The 15,477-nt window shown below is 48.7% G+C and overlaps 1 protein-coding gene across 4 annotated transcripts in view; it reads left to right on the top strand.

Moving 5' to 3' along the window:
* Positions 1-13,848, top strand: part of GGT1 (gamma-glutamyltransferase 1) — a 30,231-nt gene extending 16,383 nt beyond the window's left edge. For all 4 annotated transcript variants that reach the window (XM_079322824.1, XM_079322825.1, XM_079322826.1 and 1 more), the window contains exons 2-13: positions 2,825-2,986; positions 4,154-4,281; positions 4,508-4,597; positions 5,528-5,720; positions 6,837-6,994; positions 7,837-7,986; positions 8,451-8,587; positions 9,395-9,582; positions 10,361-10,488; positions 10,729-10,841; positions 11,821-11,934; positions 13,016-13,848. In XM_079322824.1, the coding sequence (XP_079178950.1) occupies positions 2,825-2,986; positions 4,154-4,281; positions 4,508-4,597; positions 5,528-5,720; positions 6,837-6,994; positions 7,837-7,986; positions 8,451-8,587; positions 9,395-9,582; positions 10,361-10,488; positions 10,729-10,841; positions 11,821-11,934; positions 13,016-13,159 (1,705 nt within the window). In that variant the 3' untranslated portion in view covers positions 13,160-13,848. The remainder of the gene's footprint in view (positions 1-2,824; positions 2,987-4,153; positions 4,282-4,507; positions 4,598-5,527; positions 5,721-6,836; positions 6,995-7,836; positions 7,987-8,450; positions 8,588-9,394; positions 9,583-10,360; positions 10,489-10,728; positions 10,842-11,820; positions 11,935-13,015) is intronic.
* Positions 13,849-15,477: the final 1,629 nt, after the last annotated feature.

Raw genomic sequence — 15,477 nt, 5'->3', positions numbered from 1 at the left:
TCTTGGCAGAGATGTCAGACCCTGCATCTCCTGCCTGACACTAAATAGCAGCCCCCTGCTGCACTGGGGTACTTTCAATTCAGACCCAGTGTCATGTTTAAATCAGGTTGTGCATTTTGTGACACATCTGAGTACAGTTCAATGGGGCTGCTTGTACAAGCCTAACTCTAGTACTTGCTGGTCCACCCCCTCTCCTAATGTAAATTAAGACGATCAGGCTACTTTCAAAATTCCATTTAAGGCTGGCTGGTGGACCTTTATAATAGTGAGGAATAATTCTATTGCTTTTAATTGCTTTATAGCCCCTCTCTCCTGGAGACCTTTTGCTGCTGCCAAAGTACTCTGTGACTGAAGCCAGGCTGCCAAACATCTGGATTTGGCAGAGGGTGTGGAGGTTAAAGCCAGCCTCAGCAGACAGTAGCTGGGGAGCTTGCTCAGGTGGTGGCTTGCAGCTCCACTCCCAAAAATAAATCATAATGGAGACTCAACTCAGAGTTCAAACAGACCATTGGTCAAAAAACTCAGCTGTTTCTGCAGTGTGCCTGCCCAGGGCACAGGAGTATGGAGAGGTGGGTTAGCTGTGGATGTCTGATCCTTCTCCTGGTTGCTGTACATCAAACCAAATGCACATTTGGCTCTGCTGTGCCACAATTGGAAGGCAGTGAGGGCTGTGCTTCCCTCTAGGGTCAGGTGTGAGATGGGCTAAGGAGCTTATGGGAGCTGAGCTGGCAACAGGGCTGGAGAGGATTATCCTGAGCTGGGTTTGCTCCCTGTTCATTGCTGGGGAAGAGAAAGCTGCAGGTCTTGAGCTTGTACATCTGCTGCTTCCTGGGCAGGATCAGTCTGACAGATTGCACAGATACACCCTCATTAAGAGCATTCCCTTGAGTTGCAGAGGCACAGGGTGGTGCCATGGTACAGCACAGCTCAGTGCTGCTGCAGGGCAGCCTGTGTGTGCTGCTGCCCAGTGGTGCATGTCTCATCCTCATGCCTGGCAGGCCAGGAGCTGTGCCCTAGTCATATGAAGTTGGCTGGAGGGCCCTTTCCAAGGTCTGTGCATCAGCAGGACACAGCATGGAGCTCTTTGGGTCTATGGGATGCTCACAGGTGTGATCCCATTCCAGAGAGGAGGTGAGAGAGAGGCAGTGCCTGAAATTTCCCCTTCTCTCCTGCTGTTGGAGTCACTTGCCTGATGAGGCAGTAAGCCCCTGCAGGGGCCCAGCAGTGAGAGAAGTGCTGTGGAGAAGAGCTGCAGAGCCCAGCCAGGAGCCCAGGGGTTAATTCAGCACTGCAGGGCTTGAGCCAGCCCAGGCTTGAAGGACAGCCCAGCACAGAGCAGCCTTCAGACCAAACAAAGTACCTTCTGCCGAGCTGGGGCACAGATAAAAGATCCCATGGCATTTCTTGTGAAGCTTGGAGGAGACTGCCAGTGCTGAAGCTGAAATCTCTCTGCCAACAAACAAAACTGTCTTTAAACTCTGAGGCTGTGTGTGAGCTATTGTTGGGGACATAATGGCTTCTCTGTTTCCCTGCACAGTCATTGCTCTGCAAACACACCACTGGTCTCTTAAAAAAGTAGTTGAGTGTAAATTAAGTTCTTGAACCTGGAAAGAGGTTTCATCCATTTACTTTTACTACCCTCAGCTGACATTTGTTTACAGAGCAGCACATACAGTAGATTTACAGCTGCTTTACCTGGATGGAGATGGGCATCTTTAGTGCTCAGACTGAGACTCACAGACACAGGGCTTGGATAGCAAATGTGTATCTCCTGGGTTAAGCCAGGGGGTGAGGCTGGGGGGGCCTGCTTGCTAATCACCCCCCTCTGAGAAAAGTTTTGGTTTGGCTGGCTTGGCCTGTTTTCTCTAGTTAGCTCAGTGCTGGCACACACTGGTGCCTTACCCTGAGTGTGGGCTGCTGCAGGGCACTGAGTGCTGCTCTGGCTGCTGGACTTCACTCTGCCTTGGGCTGCTGGGCATCCACTGTGGGGTTGGTGCATCTGTTCTTCACCACAGTTTCATGGACTGGCTTTTCTCTGAGGATGCCAGATGCTTTGGTAAGGTAAAGAACACCTTGGCTATTGTGCTGAAGTGGTGGTAAAAACCCAGAGTTCCAGTACAAAGGGGGAAGGTGGTCTCTGAAGGGAATATGATTGATTTAGGTCTATTTTGCTGGAACAGTCTTGTAATGGAAAAGAAAATGGGTCAGAGAGTAGTTGTTGAAGCTGTATTTGCTGAACTGCCTGTCCCACCAAGGTGGCAGTGACTCTCCAACCACTCTCTGCTCATCCCCCTGAGTACCTGGAGAGCTCCTTGGTGTTCTGTGCTCACTCTCACACGAGCTGTGGCCCTGTGCAGCCCCAGAGCACTGGCTGCAGGACTAGGGCACATGCAGACCTGGGCACTGGCCATGGCCCTCTGGAAGTGCCTGGCTCATGGGGAAGGTGCTCTGCCAGGGGCCCCAGGCAGGAATGGGTGCTGTGCTCACCCTGGGCTGTGCCAGGTGGCTTTATCCAAGGTTGCTCCTAAGGACCTAGATGCATTTTGCACTGGTGCTTGGCAACCTTCCAGCCAGAGACTCCTCCACAGGCATGGCATTCAAAAGCAGATTATGTGAAGTTAATTTAAAAAAAAAAAAAAATTAAATTTCTTATGTCCTGAAGATGATGTCAGCCATGACCAACAGCAATTGCGTTCTGCTCCTTGGATGTTTTTCAGTGTGTGATGTTTCCTGCCTGCTGCAGACAGGTTTTCACCGGGTGACAGTGCTGTTGGAGGCTGCGAAAGCGGCGGCAGCAGCGCTGACATGCTGTTTGTTCCCGCAGGAAGATGAAGACGCGCTGTGTGGTGGTGACGCTGGTGGCCGTGGCGCTGCTGGCGCTGGCGCTGTTCCTGGGGCTGTTCTTCGGGCTGCGCTCGGGGGACACGCACACCTACCGCCGGGCGGCCGTGGCCACCGACGCGGGGCCGTGCTCCATCGTCGGGAGGTACCGCCCCTGCGCCCCTCATCAGCTCCCACAGCCCTGCCCTGACACACCGGGCTGCTCCCCCGAGGCTCAGTGAACCCTTGCACTTGCCCGGTGTGGCTGCCGGGGCTGGGCTCTGCCCCAGGCTGCCACAGCAAGCCCGGATAAATGTTCCGAATGGAACAGATCCCTGGCTGCTTCAAGGCAGAAATCAGCTACAGAGTGCTCCAATGCAAGCCAGGCCGAGGCTTAGGCCATCAGCTCTTTTGTGATTTCATTTTGCTTGCAGCACTCTCTTAGCCAGTGCAGAAGAGATCTGGGAGAGCTGTGCAGAGATTCCATAGGCAACTTTATTTCCGACAGCAAATCCGAGTACACAGAATATCAAAGGGGTTTTATAGGGTTGGGGTGGATTGAGAAGTGACCAACAGTTATAAGTTGAAAGGTATCAAATTACTTTAAGGTTTTAGGTAGAAAATGACCAATTACCTAAAAGAGTTAAAGATCAATTATAACTCTAAAAGATAACACGGGGGTCTGCAGGGGGGTGAACATTCTCTAGCATGAGTCATCCCAAGGAAGGATTTCTTGTCTTAGGGGAGAAGATTCCAAAGGGGCCCTAAAGGGGTAATTGAATCACCACAGCCCAGCATGGATAGTCAAACCCTAACCTCCCTGTAGAAAGAGGAGATCCTAATAAACCCCAGGCTTTTACCACTCTTGATCAGCTTTACTGCAGTTGCTCACAGACAACATAGCAGGTAAAGATTCCTTGGATCCATGAGCAATGAGAACAAGAGGTTTTTTTCTAACCCCTTTAGAAAAAGGTTTATTGGGATATCCTCCAGTTCTAGTCTCAAGTGTCCAGATTTAAGGCTCATCAGAAAACTGTCATTTCTTATGACAGTGTAATGAATGTGTGTGGAATGTCACTTGTACTCTGTCACATCTTGCTGTTTTCAGCCTGGTTTGGATGTGTCTCTAGTGAGGGCTGCTCTGGTCTGCACACTGAACACTGAGGGTCTATTCTTTCTGGTGACAGAAGCTCAAAACTTCCTGAGGAGCACATAGACTGGGTGTGGACAAATGTGCCTCAGAGAATCTGTCACAGCTGCTCTGGTGTGGTACATGCACTGCTCCCAGGGAGCTGAGACACTGTCACATGTGCCCTTGCCTTGTGCTGCACAGGGACATCCTCAAGCGAGGAGGATCAGCGGTGGACGCTGCCATCGCAGCCCTGCTGTGCGTGGGACTCATGAATGCTCACAGCATGGGCATTGGAGGGGGCCTCTTCTTCACCATCTACAGCAGCTCAGGTAAGGGACAGGGCCACACAGCTGAAACAGTTACAGAGCTTTATCTAAGGCAGGTGGTTTATCCTGCCTGAGGGAAGGTAAACAACTGATGCTCACAGCCTCTGGGGAATGTTCTCAAAATAATTACCAAGAAACTGGCTCATGTTGGTCAGAATCCTTCAGCAGAGACCATGCCTGTGTGCTGAGTCCAGAGCTAAACATCATCTTCCTTGTTCTGTCATTAAAGGAAAAGTGGAAATCATTAATGCAAGAGAAGTGGCTCCAAAAGGAGCATCGGAGAACATGTTTGGGAATGACACACAGCTCTCTCTGAAAGGTATGGCAAAGGCTGTTTCACTGCTTTGGGGGGACCAGCACTCACTGCTACCAGCATGTCTACATTCAGAACATTTCTTATCATTAGGTTCTTGCCTACATGCAGGATTTCTCATCTGGAAATACCCTCTTACACAAACTCTGGCCTGACAAAAAAGCTAAAAACTATTCTCTTTAAACTAACTAGGGACCCCATCACTTTCTGCTTTTTCACTTCATGAAAAAGCAGGTGAATGCAAAGCACTGAGTATGACCTGTTCCACATGTGCCATCTTTCCTTTCCACCTCTTTCAAGAAATCTTTGTGTGGGTCACCTTGAGTTTTGTCTGTTCATGTGTCCTCCCTAAATTAATGGTTGTGGTGGCCAGCTGATGGCATGGGACCTCCAGAGAAGTTCCTTTTGGAAAGTATTTTCTAATAAGAAATAGAAAGAAATATCAACTAGTTCTCTTCACTCTTCTAAGCAAGAAGAAACAGCACCTTGGAGGGGGTTTGAGCAGTGTGTTGAACTTCTAGAAAAGTGAAAACAGGATTGAAGCAAACTACTGCATCACTGTGTGGTGTGGAATCAATCCAGTTCCAGTTGTAGTTACAATGCTGCACCAAGGTTTTTGACTTAAGTGTATCACAGTCTCTGTCCTCTCACTGTGATGGCTTCTGTGTTCTGAGCAGCCTTGCTCTGGTGCAGAGCCTACAGAGGGGAAATGACCCTAAAACTGGAGTTACAGCAAGAGGACAGAGGGGTTTCAGCAGTTCAGAATAGACAGGCACAAATACTGGACCAAATTATTCTGTTAATCTGTTAATTCTCACAAGCTGACCTGGTCACAGTTCACAGAAGCCCTGGCAGAGATGCTTGCCCTACCTCCTGCTCCATCAATCACTTTCTTTTCTTGCTGTGGAAGACTTACACATTCCTTTTCTGCTCCAGGAGGACTGTCAATTGCTGTTCCAGGAGAAATCCGTGGCTATGAGCTGGCTCACAAACGTCATGGCAAGCTGCCATGGAAAGACCTGTTTATGCCCAGTGTCAGGCTGGCAAGAGAAGGATTCCCTCTTGGGAAAGGCCTTGCTGCAGCCATCAAATCAAAAGAGGAGGCGATTGAAAGCAATCCCTTGCTGTGGTAGGTAGAGCAGTTGCTGTTCTATGCAGAGAAATTTGGGGTGGCTGCATCCAATCTGCAGAGTCCCTGTGTTTGTGTGCTGCAGTGTTTGTGAGGAGTGTGCCTCCCCTGCAGTAACCACACTCACTGTGCCTGCTGCTGTCACTGCAGACACCTAAAGGTGTTAAATCATGGGGAATGTTCAATCCTGACCTTTAAAGGGAGAGAAATTCTACTCCTGAAGTCAATTTGTCTGAGCAAAGGTGGAATTGGATACGTGCTGGGATCAGTCTGCCCAATGGCAATATATTTTCTGAATCCCCAGCTTTTCTTCATGCTGTAAGTGCACCAAGATGATCTTACCTACATTTGGAGCAATTGCAGTCTCCTTGAGCATCTCATCTGCTGTCAGCCAGTGGGAATTTACAATCAGCCTTCCTCAAGAAGGGTCTCTGACCATCCACTTGTGGCAAAGACTTGGAGCATGAAGGGTTTTAAATGCTCCTCCACTTCTTACAGACAGATCCTTAGTGTTTATGTCCAGCCCTGCTGGAGATCATGCTTCATTCTCCCTTTTCCTTAAAATCTCTGCCAGCTGCAGGTTTGTTTCCTATGCAACTGGTAATGTACACCCTGGCCTACCTCCTGTCCATCTGGCAGGTCCACAGCAGCACAATCATGATCCATCATGAGGGAGCTAGAGAGGGAACATTACCTTCAAGTGATCTAATGAATAAGGCCTGAAACACTTCTGGATTTAGTGGAAGCTTTGAACCTCATAGCTTAATAGACTGTGCTCTGAACTGAACTGCTGAGTTCAAGGGCTGTGGCCCTTCCTCTGCATCTTGAGGCACTTGTTGGTCCCTTGGGTGGGCAGGGAGGTTGGTGCATAGTGAAAATCTCTGCAGCAAGCTCCATTGAGCAAACTGAGCATGTGGAATTGCAGGTCAGAAAACACTGCTCAATTTTATGCCCCAGTGCCAAGATATGAGGACCCCTGGGCCATGACTCAGGCACTTTCTCTTACCTCCAAGAAGCATCTAGCACAAATACTCATGCTGGTTCAGCTGCCACAGATACACATAGTTTTGAACTTGTCTGTCAGACCTGATCTTCCCAATCTCCTTTCTTTGTTAGTGAAGTGTTCTGCAAAGGAGGGAAAATTCTGCAAGAGGGTGAAACCATCAAGATGCCCAAACTAGCCAACACCTATGAGACTATAGCCACAGAAGGAGCAGATGCCTTTTACACAGGAAGCCTGGCAAAGCAGATCATTGCTGACATCCACAATGCAGGTGAGGACCAGGACATCTGTGCCAAGCAGCAGAGTGACCACCCTGCTCAGAGCCAGGGACCTGCAGAGCCTGGGAGAGGTCAACCCTGGAATGCTGCCTCTGAGATCTGTGGCAACAGGACACCCAGAAGAAGCACTTTAACAGATATGTTTGAAACTCAGAAATGGAGAGTGCTTATTTTGCATTTCTGTAGCCTCTCTAGTCTGTGCTGTTCTGGCTGTAGCCGAGTAGATACAGGCTGTTCACAGAGCCTGAATCCAACGAGTTTGTACCTAAAACATTGCACATGTGCTGCTCCTGTGAACTCTGAGCTGTTTGGTCTCTTGGTGCCACTAGATGGTGGCAGTATCCTATCCTCACCAGCCAGCACTGGCTAACTTGGTGAACTTCCTGAGAGTAATTTACTGGCTTTATTTGAGGTGGATAATTACTTATTGTCTTCTCCCTTCGAATAAGAAAGGTGATGGAACACTCAAATTATTTTACCTTATGTGTGCTACAAAACATCTGCACCCAAAGCTGCATCTTCCTCCTGTTAACTGAATTCTTAAGGACATTTTGTAGCCTGACACTGCTGGTGTCCTTTGTAAAAAAAGATAGATCACCAGAGTTTTGGCTGCTGTAAATCAGCCCAACTTTGTGCTTAGACTATCTGAGCCTCAGATGGATCTATCAAGGGGTAAATCTCATGGGCACACACCTTTGCTTTCTTCACCTTGTTACTTTTTGGATTTGTCCGTGTTCCCTCCACTCCTTGCTGTGATTCTTGGTGATGGAGTATGACCTCCTCTTCCCACCAGAGATTACATAAACCCACATCTCTGGTTTCCCTCTCTTTGCAGGGGGAATTGTCACACTGGAGGACCTGCGGGACTACAGTGCCACGGTGATTGAGGACCCCATACAGATCAATCTCGGGGAGTACACCCTCTACACACCCAGTGCCCCCCTCAGTGGCCCAGTTCTGGCCCTCATTTTCAACATATTGAAAGGTAAGAGTGCCACAGAGCAGTGCTTCACAGGCAGCAGGAGCTGGGAGAGCTCCAAAGACATCACCTTTTTTGGGAGAGCAAAGCCTCCCTGACAGCCCTCCAGCAGGTGGGAAGTCTGAGAGCCCAGGAGAGATCAGAGATGCAGAAACATTTCTTTTCTGCTGTAAACTCAGAGATGTCACCTTCCTACCTGAAATACAGGTGCAAGAGAAAAAATATTTTCCTGATAGGGGAGCTTCCCTGATACTTTTATGGGTGGCTTCTTTGGAAAACATCTCTTCAAGTACAAATTCTGCTGGTGCTCAAAACTCCCAGAGCTCCCGAGTTCTCCGTGTGGAAATCAGGAGAGTCCAATAACTGCATCTCTGTAGAGACTGGTCTTCAACGTTTTACATTTGGCACAGGTGCATTAGCAATCCATTGACTGTGCTTTGTGTCCACACTGGTTTGTCCTCTCTTGCCAGGGTACAATTTCTCTGCTGCCAGCATCGAAACGGTGGAGCAGAAAGGTCTGACCTACCACCGCATCGTGGAGGCTTTTCGCTTTGCCTACGCCAAGAGGACTCTGCTGGGAGACCCCAAATTTGTCAACATTACAGAGGTACCTGGAAAAATCCTTTTCTTTCTGCAACACCAAAGTTGACTGGAACATGGCTTAAAGTTTTTGGGTGACTCCACTTTGTCAGGCATGCTCTGTGCCACGTGCTGTTGACAGGCACTGGAACAGCTCTGAGTCCTGTGTGGCTCATGGCTGAGCTGTGAGGGCTGTAAATGGAGGAAACCTTCCTGCTGTAACTCCTCAATTCACCAGGAGGGATGGAGAACATTTAGGTCTAACCCTGTCTGTTTCTATAGTGTTTCAAGCCTTATTCACTCTATTTCCATCATCCTTGTGGCTCTCTAACCAGGGTCCTGCCTGTAGTAAAATGGAGTAAGAGATGGGAAGGGGTGAGACTGCTTGTCCCAACTTTGTGCTTTACTTCTGTGCCTGCAAAAGCAGCAGACTCTGAGCCCAGCCTAGCTTGATGAACACAAATTTTCAATTTAAAGAGCTCTGGTCAGGCCTTGCCTTGTCCTTGTGCTCTCAATGTAATCCCATTCCTCTTGTCCCTGAAGGAAGTGTAGCTCTGCTTGCCCCACAGCAGTGTGGAGCAGCTTTCCACAGCACTGCAATAATGGATGCTGATTGACTTCTACACAAAGGAGTGACTGTAACAGCTGCTCCTGTGACAGCTTAAAATGATCTTTTAGTACAATGTCCATCTTCCAAGAAGGAAGGCCCCCTGGGGGGAAACTGTAGCCTCAGTGCTGGGATTTGGCACTGTTGTGTGGTCTGAAGTGTTGGACATCAGCCTCACAGCTCCGTGTGTGTCAATGTGCTGAGTAACTGCGCTGGTTTCTCCGGCAGGCAATCAGGAACATGACATCCGAGTTCTTTGCGGATAGTCTGCGGAGGAAAATCACAGACAACACCTCCCATCCCGTTGACTACTATGAGCCCGTGTATTACACTGGAGACAATGCCGGTACATCCCACATCTCCATTGTGGCTGATGATGGCAGTGCTGTGTCCGCCACCAGCACCATCAACCAATAGTATGAGCTCAGACCTTCCTTCCTGTAGGCCTTTGCCATCTTCCTAGTGCTGGTTCTGGGGTTGGTATCAAACACCACTGAGCTGTCACTCTGGGGTGGGCAGGGGTCAGCAGTGCTGCTGATGGGCACTTCTGCTGAGCTGGCAGGTCAGTGCTCAACACTGAGGCCTCGTGCTGGTGTCAGAGGACATGATGTGTCCTCCCTCATGCTGAATTCCACAACTTCACGCATCTAGATCTTCTCATAAGCAGAGCTATTGCTGCTGGTTCTGATTTCCCAGGCTTTTGGAAGGAATTTGAGCTAACACAGCTGGCCTGGAAGTGTAGTGTGTGGCAGTGAGTGCTGTCAGAAAGAGCTGTGTTCACACATATGGACTGGAGCCAGGGCATGAACTTCTTATCCACAGAAAATGCCTCCAGCTTGACACATTCCCCAGTCATTCCCAAATGTGCCAAGCTGGAGCTGTGCTGCCTCTGAACAGAGTGCAGTACTGCCCACCTGCAAGGGGCAGTAGTTGTACTGAGGTGCTGTGCTGGTTTTCCCCATGGGGTCCTCTCAGGGGAGCTGTAGGAAGGGCTCTGGGCTGCCTTTCCTCTGTGTGTGCTCACGGTATTAACTGCTTCCTTCCCCCTAGGGGTGGCAGAAAGACCTTTACAATGGGAGGGAGTGGAGCATTACTCCAATCAAATCCCATGTTTCACATTGCAGTAAATTCAGCTGAAGCTCTGCCTAGATTTGCTGTGGTTTTGACCTGACTTTGACAATTTGTTTTCTCCAGCTTTGGCTCTGATGTACGATCCAACGTGAGTGGAATCATATTTAATGATGAAATGGATGACTTCAGCTCACCTTACATAATCAATGGATTTGGGATCCCTCCTTCTCCAGCAAATTTCATAGCTCCAGGTAGCTGTAAACAACCTTCCTGACTCACTCTTTTGGCTGCTGACACCTCAGCATCTGTGCCATGGCACAGGTCTGGGAGCTGCAGAGAACAGGTGGGAGAGAGTCAAGAGATGAGTGCAGGGGATGGTGGGATCCCCAAGGACTGAGCAGGAGCTGAGTCAGGAAGGTGGACACTGAGGCTTAATCTGTGAGCTGCAGGTGGAAAGCTGAGCCTCTGTGTTGTGTCTGTGTGCCCAACAGGTAAACAGCCAATGTCCTCTATGTGCCCCTCCATTCTGGTGGATAAAATGAAAAAGGTGAAGATGGTGGTCGGTGCTTCTGGAGGAACAAAAATAACTACAGCAACAGCACTGGTATGTGGTGGTGTGGGCAAATGGGGGACAACACGAGGCACAGTGGGAGAGGCAGCATTTGGGGGGACTCATGTCTGCACCTGTGACAGGATCATGGCTGTGGCTCCCTGCTGGGGGCCAGGGGCTTGAAAAGGAGGTTCCTGCCTGGCATTCTGAGGGCCAGACTTCCAACACCAACTCCTGCCAGGGCTACAAAGGGTCTGCTGTTAAATTGCCTCCAGTGTCTCCTTTAGTGACATTTTCTCTGGCAAGTTTTTCTTATCACTTGCACCAGATTTGGTTAGACTTCTGTTCTCCCTGAGCCTATTTAGTTTAGAGTTGTTCCCATCCAATATCCCAAACTTTGGATCAAAGTCATACAGAGAAGCTAAATAAGAGCTCAGCTCAGGCACAGTGTCAGGCCTGACAGGCAGGGCCTCTGAGCTGCTGTGGCAGCCACTCAAACCACCCCAGAGTGACTGCACAGTGACTGTCCCCTGTGCCAGCAGCACCAGGCTGGATCTGGACTTCTGGCTGAGGTAGAGGAGAAGTCTGTAAAACCACTACAGGCAACTTCCTAAGCCCTGGACTCAGAGTGTTCTCACTTCCCAGCAGCTCCAGCCTGCAGTTCAATCCTGTAGAGATGAGCCAGGCCAAAGGGAGCTGCTTGTACAATAGCAGGAAGCTGTGGGTGTGTTTGTTGAGGTGACTGTTGTGTCCTTAGTTACAGCAACATAAATCCAGCCACCATAACTTAGGGATCTGCTCCTTCTGCTGTGTTAATTTTAGTCGCCCATGGTTTCTTTGTGTGGGAATCCTCCTAAACATATACAAGCTGCAATGTACCTGTGTTTTGTTTAGCCAAGAGAAGAACCACTGGAAGCCAAGTAAACCAGAAATGGTGCCTTTTGTGTGCTCATCCTTGAGACACCTCTGCCTGTGTGGCTCCAAGGGTCAGACTTCTTTGAAGACAAGTAATTAACATTTTTACTTCTCACAGACAATCATGAATTCCATCTGGTTTGGTTATGATGTGAAGAAAGCAGTGGAGGAGCCCAGAGTCCACGATCAGCTGTTTCCCAATATCACAGAGCTTGAGCAGCAAATAGAGGAGGTTGGTCTCACTAGAGCCATACATGAACTTGTGTGGGCTGGGTTCCTAGTGCTGGGAAGGCAAACACTGTGGAAAATCATCAGGTTGGCCAAGTGTTCCTAGGTGAGCAGTAGTAAAGCTGGTACAGGTCTAGTGCTGGGTCACAATAAGCTGTTCAAAGTGTACCTTTAGTCTCAGTCACACAGGTGTGAAGCCAGTGCAGTGAAGAGTGACTTGTATCTGAAACTGAGCATGTGCTTGCAGTGATATTTGGCACAAAGGACTAGCAGAAGAGCAAACCACATCAGGGCCCAGACCATCCAACAGTCTAAAATTGCCCTGTTGTAACCATGTTGTAACTTCATGATGAATCTGGAAGGCCTGGCCCAGACCTAGCAAGGGAGGATGTCTGGGAACAGACTTGAAAATATATTCACAGTAGAGGTGTTAGCACAGCACTGTCAGTCAGAGAGCTGATGACAAGGTCTGCCTTCTCTCCAGAGCACTCACCTGAGCTTGCAGCTTCCTTCACCCTGAGAAATGGCATGTCCCAGAGGCCTGGGACAGGCACAGGCTTTGTACATGTCTCATGCCTCTGTATCTGCCTCTGTACATATCTCATATCTCTGTTGCCTCTGTATTTGGGAAAACAGTCCTACATAATGCAGTTTTCTTATCAAAGTCTGCAGAAGTTCCTCTGTTAAAAAGCTTCTTATGAGGGCAACAGCTGAGATATCTGCCAGCACTGGGGAGGATGTCCTGCTCTCTGCAAGTCCCATGTTTTACACCACTGCCAAACAGGATCCCTCAGTCCTGGCTGTTAGTGTGTGAATATCTGTGACCGAGAATAGTATTGGTAACCCACACTGAACACCACAAATATCAAATCTTCTGAGTCCCACTTCTTCCAAAGTAGGGCATCCCAGAAAGCAAAGGGAAGAGGAGGCCCTAGACACCTGGGTGGTTGTGAAGGATGCAAGTGTCAGGCTGCAGCAGGTGCAGTGTGGGCTGTGCTGAGCTGACCCAGGTTGCCTTGCAGGGCCTAGAGCAGCAGCTGAAGCAGAGTTTGGGCTGTGCTGAGCTGACCCAGGTTGCCTTGCAGGGCCTAGAGCAGCAGCTGAAGCAGAGGAGGCACGCCACGGCGCGGGTGAGCGGCGGCGCGGTGGTCCAGGCCATCCTCAGGACGGAGCGCGGGTGGGCTGCGGCCTCCGACTCACGGAAAGGGGGCTTCCCTGCGGGCTACTGACCTGGCTCAGCTCCTTCTTCCAGTGGTCTAGTGACACCAAGGTGTGTTTGGGGGGAAGAGCCTTTAGATCTGCAACTCAGGGACTTCTCACAGGAAAGAGAACGCATTTACCTGTGATTCTGTTGATGGAACTGGGACAGTTCTCTACAGCCATGACCGAAGTGCCTCATGCCACAGCCGTCTGCTAAGACAGGCACGCCCACCAGGACGTGCAGTGCTTACTTGAAGAGTCTGTTCTGCCTTGAAGAGTTTGTTCCCTGCCTCCTCTCCATCCCATGAAGACAGATTGGGTGCCCAGTTTCTGCAGAAGGTCCAGCTCACTCAAGCTGCAGGAAGCGTTTCCCCTGCACGGTGTCAGCTACCAGGAATGTCCCTGTCTCTAGAGAAGATATTTGTTTCCTGTTGAGTAGGTGGGAGTTACAGGACTCTGGGACTGGGTTTTCTAAGTTACAAACTAATAGGTCTGTGCCATAGCAGGAAGCCCAGCTCTAGACTGGGGTAAGCCAAACTCACCACTCTGTTAACAAAAGATGTTTCTGCATTTCACCCAGTTGATTTTTGGAGATGAGTGGGGCGAAATGGGGAAATGGCTTCAAACTTTTTTATATTTCTGTTGAGAAGGTCTAAAGGGAAGATGCTACCTGTAAAACTCTGAGCACAACTAAAATAAATAAATACGGAATCACACATTTTCCTTGCCTGCACAGTTGCTGCGAAAAGGGATGGTGAGAGTCTGTGTGAAAGAAGCTCTTCTGAGATTTTTGTCTTTTCTTCACTGCTTTGATGAAGTCATGAGTAAAAAATAATAATTATGTATCCAAAACAAGCTTGTTTTTCTCCACTTTGCTTTTTATCACATTGTACTGCAGGCATGAAATATCAGAGTTTGGGGAAATGAAACTTCTAAAAAAGGATACTATTGTTTAAAGGTAAGTTACTATTAACCAGACTGTTAAGGGCCTCTCAGAAGTCCCTGTCTGATATGGAGCAGCTGAGAGTGTTTGTACTTGCATGAGGGGGTTTGGTGTTCACCTACCAGCATGGACCAATACCTCACATCACATAAACTTAGCTCAAGATCAAAACCAAACAATCCAGGATGTTGTCACACCACTCTAGTGGTGGTTTTGAAATCCTTGATACACAAGTGGCAGTAAGTTAACTCATCTGTTTGCCTCATTGAAACTTCCTGTCTGTTTGTAAGAACCTTAAAATACGGAAGAGAAAATGAAAGGCTGAAGTTTTAGGCATCATGCAACCTCTTTCCTGGAAGTGTCTGGAAGTGAGAAGGGCCCAGTTTCACAGAATTAAGTGATAGCCAGATGATGCTTAAACCAGAGTCATGACTTAGTCACACACATTTGGTTTTATCATTTGACCCTAATGAGTGGCTTTTACCAAATGTGCCCTGGGTGTGCTCTGGCTCCTTTTACTGAGCTCTTGCTGCTGGTACTGCATTAGGTGCAGCCAAGGCAGTGATTATGAATGACCTCTAGTCACTGTGTTCCCTCTTGTCCCCTCAAGAGACCAGTCTGGGGCCAAGCCTGTGTCTTCTTACTGCTGAACTGAGACTTCCACTTTTCCATTTCTTGTAATTCCACTACTGGTGTTCCTCAGTGTGAGGCTGCCTTTGGAACTGGGACTAGCTGAGCTCATCCTTGGCTAGGTGTGACCTGGGCAATAAAGAAAATACGGTTATTGGAATCTTAGTCACTGCAGTTAGTAGTAGGGAATTGGAAGGGAACTGATTTCTGGGAAGTGCCTGTTGGACAATCCTGATTTCTGATACAGATCTGAGTGGTTGCTGCTGGGCTGCCTCTAACAGTTTGTGGTGCAGCAGTTCTTACGTTCCTGAATTTCTTCTTTGTAGTCAGAAAATCCCCCTATTATTTATAACCCGTCTTAAAAAGCTTCCCCTGTGGAAAGTTTAAAACACTCCTAGTTGTAACTGTTCTTATATAAGTACATTGAATTCTTAATGCTGCAGAAGTTTATTTGTTTGGTTGTTTTTTACCAGTATCACTGCAGAGGAATGATTTGTTAAACTGGGCTACAGCTTGCACTTACATCCTACATTTTTTAAAAAAGCTATGTATACTTCTGCAAGCTGTAATTATCTGTATCTCAGACATATCTGCACATGGAGCAGGCACTTCTGCCACCTGCTTGGATACCACATCCCACTACTCACCCTGTGCTGGGGCTGTGCATCAGATGTCAGTCAGTGGTTCCTGCTGTAAAACCTCCAACTGCACCCTCCAGGTTGCTCAGCTTTGGGGTGTTCCAGCTGCAGTGAAAAGTCTTCTGGATAGGATGAG

This window comes from Erithacus rubecula (genome assembly GCF_903797595.1).
Source record: "Erithacus rubecula genome assembly, chromosome: 19".
Lineage (NCBI taxonomy): Eukaryota > Metazoa > Chordata > Aves > Passeriformes > Muscicapidae > Erithacus > Erithacus rubecula.
Note: the sequence above shows the minus strand (reverse complement) of the source record. Positions and strands in the feature narration are given on the sequence as shown.